The 8,932-nt window shown below is 39.2% G+C and overlaps 2 protein-coding genes across 9 annotated transcripts; both read right to left on the reverse strand.

Annotated features, from left to right (window-relative positions):
• Positions 1-422: 422 nt before the first annotated feature.
• Positions 423-3,474, reverse strand: LOC118106378 (zona pellucida sperm-binding protein 4). 5 transcript variants are annotated; one of them, XM_035154868.1, is made up of 10 exons: positions 3,149-3,474; positions 2,932-3,053; positions 2,724-2,826; positions 2,424-2,641; positions 2,030-2,118; positions 1,558-1,691; positions 1,127-1,316; positions 875-1,013; positions 738-801; positions 423-636 (listed from the first exon to the last, which is right to left on the reverse strand). In XM_035154868.1, exons 1-10 carry the CDS (start codon positions 3,417-3,419, stop codon positions 515-517), a joined length of 1,452 nt encoding a protein of 483 aa, XP_035010759.1. In that variant the 5' UTR covers positions 3,420-3,474; the 3' UTR covers positions 423-514. The 5 variants fall into 5 exon arrangements, with proteins under 5 accessions (XP_035010759.1, XP_047195587.1, XP_035010763.1 ...); XM_047339631.1 differs by having other exon boundaries at positions 2,724-2,839; XM_035154872.2 differs by having other exon boundaries at positions 2,928-3,053.
• A 1,078-nt stretch (positions 3,475-4,552) lies between these two features.
• Positions 4,553-8,197, reverse strand: LOC118106285. Of its 4 annotated transcripts, XM_035154699.1 has the most exons (10): positions 8,073-8,197; positions 7,193-7,540; positions 6,934-7,017; positions 6,748-6,807; positions 5,963-5,989; positions 5,652-5,831; positions 5,049-5,096; positions 4,920-4,982; positions 4,815-4,841; positions 4,553-4,735 (listed from the first exon to the last, which is right to left on the reverse strand). In XM_035154699.1, the coding sequence occupies exons 1-10, from the start codon at positions 8,131-8,133 to the stop codon at positions 4,680-4,682; spliced, it is 954 nt and encodes a 317-aa protein (XP_035010590.1). In that variant the 5' UTR covers positions 8,134-8,197; the 3' UTR covers positions 4,553-4,679. The 4 variants fall into 4 exon arrangements, with proteins under 4 accessions (XP_035010590.1, XP_035010591.1, XP_035010592.1 ...); XM_035154700.1 differs by lacking the exon at positions 5,652-5,831; XM_035154701.1 differs by lacking the exons at positions 5,049-5,096; positions 5,652-5,831.
• Between the last annotated feature and the right edge of the window lie 735 nt (positions 8,198-8,932).

Consider the following 8,932-nt stretch of genomic DNA (forward strand, 5'->3'; position numbering starts at 1 on the left):
GTAAAAGCACATGGTCTCATGCCAATACAGTGTGCACATACAAACCATGCACGTACATATGCAAGAATACAAATATGGCTCAATGTAGAGGAGAACATCTTTCATGTGGGAGTTTGTTCATTTCAGACTCTAAGTTCACAAACAGTAGTCCTAAACTGATGCAAACGTTCATGCACCTACTTCAATGTGATTCATTGTGATCCACTGTCTAAACTTAAGTGAAGTGTACTAAAATTTGAAAGGTGTTCACACTGTGAAAACCAAATGACCCGCACCAACAGAAAGAAGACCTCGCATAAGGAGACTGCCTTGCTTCCTCTGATAAGTAGATCAAGTAGTAAAACTGCTCAGCCAGTTTGGGTTTTTGGACCTTCTGACAACTTGCATTATTTGATACAATCAACAGATGAGTTGAGTCGATAACCAATAAGACCAATATAGCAAAGTATTGATTTATTTTTATTACAAATCAAGGACATGTCTGTTTTAAATCTTGGGGCCTCCAAATACGACTTCAGATAGCAGTTTTCTTATTCTGGATATTTAAAGGTCGATAAAGAAGAGGTCCACCAGAGACCACACTGTGAAGAATCCTCTGTCCTGGCTCTGGTGTAATTCTTCTTAGTTTACGCCTTTCTGAAAGAAATAGAAAAACGTATCATTCACTTGGTGTTGCATGCAAGTAAGACTGTCAATCAACCAGAATCATTGAACAAAAAAGTGACGTCTTGACTTACCGTTGCTGCAGGACTGTAAGCAGCCTGGTCTTTTACAGATCTCTATATTGCAGTGGAAATATACCTGAAAGAGAAGATCTGCACAATAAATTAAAAGCATCAAGACTTAAAATGACCAAAGGCAGCCCCATACATACCTGGTTTTCAGATGTTGTGGGCTTCACAAATGAGAACATCCTGACCACAAACCATTTGTGAAGAGAGGGACATGTCAGCTCCTTACTGGGGACGACTTGCAACACAACGGTTCTGTGACTATCACCAGTAAAAGGACACCTGGGCCGGATGCAAACACAGTATACTCTCCTTTTAAAGTACAGATCATTTTTACATTTTTTGATCATTTCTGAAAAGATCACATCTGCCAAATAGTTTTTATGCCTGTTAACCCGTTGACAAGCAGGTTCCATCGTTGCGGGCCATGCAGGTTTTCTGTCGGTGTGGCCCAGCAGTCGTCCAGCAGCAGCACCAGGTCCTTATCCTCGTGTTTGAGAAGAGACACCTCCACGTACACAGGCTGGCCAAGCTCAGTCACTGCTGGAGGGTCTTGAGGGGAGTAGAAAGAACTGTAAGAAGAATCTATAAGAGATCAGAAAAAAAGTTGTCATATACAGAGTTAGCAACAACAACGTTTCACTGTGCACTCAAATAGCCAGAGTAAAAGTGATGCATTTAAATAAATTCTGAAGACATTTTCTTTGGTTATGAAGAAAGATGATTAATAGAGAAATACATGGACATTAAATTATGAAAGAATACACTTTGTGGACAATGAAATAAAAAACAGGAGTGATGGAAAGTAAAAAAAAAAAAAACTGACCTTTGGCGAACCTCATTTCAGTCCTGAGTATTCCTGTGTTTCTCAAAGTTGACGGGTACTCAGATTGTTCTCCCTGAACTTTGATCCTTGCTTGTGTCATTTTGACCAGCGCAAACCTACATCTCACAGTGAGACTGAAACAAAACAAGAAATCTAAATGGGAGTCTGTGAGCTTTAAAAATAGGAATTAATCAACTTTGTTCATGTAGCTAGATGCAGATGAAGAATTTCACTTCTTTTGATGTCTTATTAAAATCACTATGTTGTACCACAGATGTGAACATTATGAATTTGTTTGTCAGAGACAGAAACATCCTTGCATCATATAGTCAACTAAAACCCCATATGAGAGCTCCATATTAAGGTTGTGGACCTTGCTGTGGGTAGTTATGTGAGAGCCCTGCAAGTTAAAAGAACCAACAATATTCAAAATCTCTCAAGCAGCAACGAGTATGTATGATCATATTCTTACTTGAAAGGAGTGTCACGGAATATAGAGCCTCTCTGTGGACGTTGTTTCGCCTCCATGTTGACCCAGTAAGTTATAACTCCATCTTCCACCTGTGAGACACAAAACAAACCTGTTGTTTTTAGTAAATGTTCTGTATTTATAGGGCACTTCTCTAGTCTTGATGACCACTCTGAGTTCGTTACAATACATTATTTTTGCCATTCACCCATTCACTCACACACCGTCGGCCCTATGGGGTTCAGTATCTTCTCCAAGGACACTTCAGCATGAACCACCGACCATCTGGTTAGCGGACGACCTGCTCTACCTCCTGAGCCACAGCCGGCCCCAGTCACAAAAATAACCATCTGACCCATCAGAGACAGTTGAAGGGAAGAAACCGATTTACATTTACCATTGACTGAGCACCACAATCAGTGAACGGAAAGTGGAAAGTCACAGCATCTGTGGATCTTTTTCTGGGTTCACAGATGTGGCTTTGACCGGAGGGGATCCAGACAGCGTTCATGTTCAGAGGCGGGACTGTGGCATTCTGGGTGATGGTGATGTTAAACCCATCCTTGCTGCAGAACAGCTGTCTCGGCAGTGGTGGATAACGCTCTTTGTTTGCCTCTGCAGAAAACACACAGATAATTATAAACACAAACAATACAAAAAAAATCATAATTTTACAATATATATCTGTTGGAATTACCTTTAATTCCCCATTCACACATGAGAGGTATTGACTCGAACACCCCAAATCCTCCTCTGTCTTCAAGTGCCATGATAACAACTGTCAGACTAGTGGTGTATTTCTAATAAACAAAACTGGAAATGAAAATTGGAATATATATACAAATATATAGAGATCTGCATTAAAAATAAACACAAAGGTTTAAAAGGCTATTTTACTCACGTACTTGTCTTTTCACAAAACAGCCATGGGAAGCAATTGTTAAGATCATGAAAGTATCACTTTCACCTAGGAAGTAGTGGCAGTGTTTTGCTATTGCGACAGCTTGGTAATATCCACTGTGTTCATCTGAGTGCAAATGTGAACACAAACAGCAGAGGAAACACAACCACTTCAGAGCTGTACTGTTACCACGCAAGATACATTTTTATTGTCGGACTTACCTCGGACGTAAATGGCATGAGGAAGATCAGCGAATTGCACCTTTGATATGTACACAGACATGAACCCGTCAAGGCAGAGCAAGTTGTTATTATTACTCACGGTGTTATAGGCTGTTGCTTGATATAGTTCTGAAGCAGCGTGGGCTTCGTATTTCGAAAGAAGCAGAGGTAAAGAAATAAATGTCACCCAGACAGCAGTTGAAGTGTAGGTCTCCATCTTTGTTTGCTGACACAGGTGGAGCAGGTGGTTCACATCTGGTTTAATTGACATGATTCCCACCAGAGTGAGAGCAGCTCAAAGAGCAATGTCCCTCAGTAGAGAGTACGACCCCACCGAGGCCCGACAGGCCACACACTAACAGATGTCAGTTCCCAAAACACTCCTGATTTTTTTTTTCATCAAGAACCATTTATGGTAAAACATGGAAAATTCGGGAATCAGTCCCCTGATCTGAATCCCCACCAAAATTTCATAGGTTCTTCAGTGACCCATACAACATTCTTGCTCCAACTTTATTGGGAATCTGTCCAGTATTGTGTAATAAGATAAGATAAAATAAGATAAGCTAGGTAGACAAGAGACCATGTGAAAGACTAAACTAGAATAAAATAGAAGATAAAATATGCACAATGCAGGGAATATGTCCAGAGTATACACCTTTCACCACAGATGGATATATAATTTGTAGAAAGATGTATTGCAGGAGGATGTATACCGTAAGCGATATACGTATATACTTATATATATATAAGATGGATATATTTATAGTTATTAGAAAAAGTTTAATTTCAAATGTAAATAAAAGCAAGCATACTAAAATGCAGCAAACTGATTAAAAACAAGGAAGAGGAACAAAGTACAAAGAACTTACTTCTAACCATACAGGAATCGGCAGCTAAAAAGAATTATAGAAAATAAAAGGCACATGTGCAAAACAACAAACATATACATGTGGTTCAGTGATTTAACACATTGTTTTCTTCAGATAATGTATGTAATGTATATAAGCTGCACTGTTTTTCCACATTAAACTACTCACGGTACTATTTTTAATGAAAATGTCCTCAACAATTATATTATACATATACATCTACGTGGAAGAAGGAGACATGAGTCAAAATCTTCACCTGGTGCTTAAATTTTATTGTTGTCACCAGACCGGTGCGAGTACAAATATGCAAGCGTGCTGCACTAGAAAAGGTGAATTTCCCTGGTGTGGCATCAACACAGTTTATCTTGTCTTTTGAAATGTACTGAAAGCATACTGGTGTAACCTGTGTATATGTTTGAATGTGTTTTTCTCTTTAGGATGAGCTAATGATGACACAACATCTAGTAATTACATATAGCATTTAATCTCATGTATGTATGCTTGTCTAAATTCAGCACGTGCACAGATATGATTTTGTGTGGGTTTGAAGATCTTTATTTGCTGAACTTAACAAGAGAAAAAGCAAACAGGAAATGACTGATGAGGGACTGTAATCGTGACAGGATGCTGATTCTGAAGACATCACGACAGTTGGCTCTCTATAGGTTGAGCTGCTCTTGGCTTCTGTTGTATATTGGGTTCTTGTATTCACGATCTGAGCAGAAAAGGCAGAGAAGCTAAGTGCACAGAATTATTTAATCAGGAACATGTGCACATATGAAGTCAGCACTCACTCGCTTTGGCTTTCTTCTTCCTGAAACCTGTCAAAATATAGAATGCAACAGACATTATTATTTTTTAATTCTGATGGATGATAAGAGACAAAAATGTCCAAATACCTCTCTCATGATTCTCCAACGAAGCTGACATGGTTTGTTGATTGCTGATTTCTTCTTGGTTAACTGTGCAATAAAACGAATTAGTGAAATTCCTGACAGCATTGAAATCATGAAAAATATTAAAATTACCATAATCATGTTGAGTGAAACAGGATTTTCCTGATCGGTCATGGATTTCTAGGGAGGCCAGATAAAACCTAGTTACTCAGTAGGTAGGTAGGTGGGTGGGTAGATAGGTTAGGTAGGTAGGTAGTTAGGTAGGTAGTTGGGAAGGTAGGTAGGTAGGTAGGTAGGTAGGTAGGTAGGTAAGGTATGCAGTTAGGTAGGTAATTGGGAAGGTAGTTAGTTAGTTAGTTAGTTAGTTAGTTAGTTAGTTAGTTAGTTAGTTAGTTAGTTAGTTAGTTAGTTAGGCAGGCAGCCAGGTAGTTAGGTAGTTAGGTAGTTAGGTAGGCAGGTAGGCAGGTAGGCAGGTAGGCGGAGGTAGGCAGGCAGGCAGGCAGGTATGCAGGTAGTTAGATACTGTAGATAGGTAGGTAGGTGGGTAGGTAGGTAGGTAGGTAGGTAGGCAGGTAGGCAGGTAGGCAGGTAGGCAGGTAGGTAGGCAGGCAGGCAGGTATGCAGGTAGTTAGATACTGTAGATAGGTAGGTAGGTAGGTAGGTAGGTAGGTAGGTAGGTAGGTAGGCAGGTAGGCAGTAAGGTAGGTCAGTCAGTAAGAAGGTAGGTATATGCACCTCTTTGGAATCTATGTGTAGTTCTCTCACTCTCCACCATCTCAAAATTAAACTGGTTCAAGTTTGGATATACGGTGCTTTGAGTTGTCTGAGGTCTGTATAGATCAGGGAGACCTACAGTACTACAATAGTTTATTTTGGGGTCCCCCTGCTGGTTGGCTGGGTCCTGGTCATCGTTCTCTAATTTTAAAAAAATTAGATAAGTTAAGAAATACTGAGACTGACATTAGTGATGTGTTAAGAGGGATAGAGTGACATTAGCTTTTTAAAAAGGTGAATCCAAAGGTGGACATAGAGCTGTGTGAACGCACCGTAAACAAGACTATGGTTGTCCGCTTCTAGAGAAAGTAAAAGAAAAAGAAACACATTGTGGATCAACATCACACAGAGGGGGGTGATTAATTGATTTCAACAGCGACACCAGCATTAGGGGCAATCTGAGTTTGACACTTCACAGTGTCTGTTTTTTTATTTATTTAGGGAAGGAATGAGGCCGTGTCACCTTTTAACAGCCACTTCTTTCCACTAACCCTAACCCCATCAGGGGGCGGATCCAGGATATATATATATATATATAACTTTCTTTTTACATTGTGAGATAGGATGTTTTTCAACATTTTAATTTGTTAGAAAATAATTGATGAATCTTGACCAATTGTGCATGTTTAGGGGACTGATATTTGTGTGTGCAATTTTTTGCAGATCCAAATAAAAATCTAGATCCAGCAAATGTAAATGTGGTTCATACGGAAACTGTTGGGCATTAGCAGAGGTATGTTCTCTACTGAGATCTAGTTTTTCCTACGTTCTCTGTTATGTATCATTCTGTTCATTTTCTTTCTAATTTAAGTTTTAACACATCCAGCTCCTTATCCCAATCTTAGCTGGTCATACATCATATGATTGATAAAGCATCAATGTGTCCCTCAACCATAAGGAAAGGATGTGACCTCATCTGTGGCAACTCAAAATCAAGATAAATAGTGTAAACTGTATAAACATTATCTTTTGTAATGTTAAAATATCTCTGCACAAAGCATCAGTATACAGAGCATGGATCTAATTGAAATGGTAAATGATAAAAATGATTGCTTACCCTCAAAATGTACGCATACAATATTGTTGGTACTGTCCTGTGTCATCTTTTTGTGGAGGACTGAAATAAAAACAGTTGTTTAAAATAACCAGCAACCAACAAACTAATACATCTATCCATCAATCACATGAACTACACGTCTTTAACTGCAGAGGAATGAAAGAGTAGGACTGGACAGGTACTCACAGTAGGTGCAGACGCCCAGCAGGACGAACGTTACCACACCAACACAGATGTAGATCAGTCCCCATGTCTCTTTACTCAGTGTGTCTGCATGAAGAAGTTGTGGTTTTACAAAGACACGTTCACAGGAAACTCTTGCTCATCTTGTCCGCTCTCAAATGCGTGGTCTACAGGGTTTATGAAGTGGAAAGGAAACGGCTGCAGGTCGCTGTCTCACAGACCTGCTGCACTCACTAACACATTCAAAGAGAAACCCACATACCTGTTGTGACATGCAAGTCCACCTGATGACACTTATCTCCCTGCAAGCAGCGGTAACACCCCAGGTCAGAGTCCTGAAGTTCATCGATCCTGATGGGGTAGTTCCCCCTTGAGCCCTGGTTTGGGAAAACTTTCACACGGCCCTCTTTGGGGAGCATGAACTGCACGTGGCCATCAGCCTTGAGACGGAGCAGGTTTTCCCCGGAAGCGTGGACCCACGACACCCACCCGAGGCCGTTGGTTGTAAAGTTGCATGGAAGAAGCACAGACGAGCCAAGTGGAGTGCTGACTATGTGCCTCTCACACAGATACGGATACTGCCCGCACGATTTCTCAAAGTGCTGCTCATCTTGATGGGAAGAGAGGCACTCAAGAATTATTTTCTGGTTTAGATGAGCTTCATTATTCAAGTGTATCAACAATAGAAATGATTCCTCCTTTTTTCATTGCTATGATATCTTAGCATTAACCATCAGCATTGAGAATAAATGTCATGTCACTGGATAACAATTAAAGAGACCATTTAAGCAGAATAAGAAAATGATAATGTAAGCTACAATTTGAACTAATGTTGTATTACGTAATGTATTTTAAATTGAAAAATGAAAATCTATATATTTACAACATTAAACATATCTAAATATAATAGTAAATGATACTGTTGTCAGATTTATGTAAATCGAAATAGCCAACCACAAGAATTAAAAGAAAACTAAGATAAAGATAAAATAAGATGAATAATAAACGTACTGAAAAACTGTACCAATGGATCAAACAATGATATTAGCCAAATAATTATTACAATTTTGATCATCACCACTATCCCAGATGAAAAAACTTTTGATTTATTCAAAGTCTTAATCTAAATATCTCATTCTTACCGTTTGAAGATGCACAAATGAAGCACAGGGCTAAAGGGAAAATCCACTTGTCTGCATTCATTGTTAACAACTATGTGAACAACAGTGAGATGGTGTGTCGACCTAACCCCTCTAAGCATCATGGGACAACCACAAGACGACCACTGTTTATTTTGGTACACATGCTACGGAAATTCTCTGCTGTAGGTTTACTTTCACATTAACAGCAGCCAAATGTTTATAGCTACAGCTACAGCTGTTTATTTTAAGTGTATGGTGATCATGTAGCACATTAATAACATCAAACTCAGATCAATAAATATAATGATGTATGATTTTAGATGGCGGGTTTCAGCAGGAAGTGCTGTGTCTCGTAAAAACGGCCTTGACAGTAGCAACTTTCTTTATTTAATTTTGCAGTAAACTTAAAATTAAAGTGAACTCAATGTTTTCTTTTTTTAAGAGATTAGCCATACAAGGATTGCAAAGTGTCTGTCTACCACTTTGGTTCTGATTGAAATATCTCAACAACTATTGAATAGGCTTCCATGACATTTTGTGCAGACATCCTAGACTGTATATAAAGATTGGCATTGTGTCTCCACTTCCATGAATTTAACCAAAACATCCCACATACAAACACTGCTGTCTAGCACCAATGATGACATTTGCAGCCTGAGGCTGTGCAGTAGCAATCGGGGGATGGAGCCGCAGTATCAAGGTTCCACGGATACGTGGGCTTAACAGATTGCGAGTCAGTCTCAGCTGTCAATCATGACGTTTAACCCCGTTTTTATAGCATCAAATTACTCATTAAACCAAACTTATCAGAAACACGAACACTTCAATCAAGTAATATAAGAACTACCTATATATATGTC

This window comes from Hippoglossus stenolepis, chromosome 4, assembly GCF_022539355.2.
Source record: "Hippoglossus stenolepis isolate QCI-W04-F060 chromosome 4, HSTE1.2, whole genome shotgun sequence".
Taxonomy (NCBI): domain Eukaryota; kingdom Metazoa; phylum Chordata; class Actinopteri; order Pleuronectiformes; family Pleuronectidae; genus Hippoglossus; species Hippoglossus stenolepis.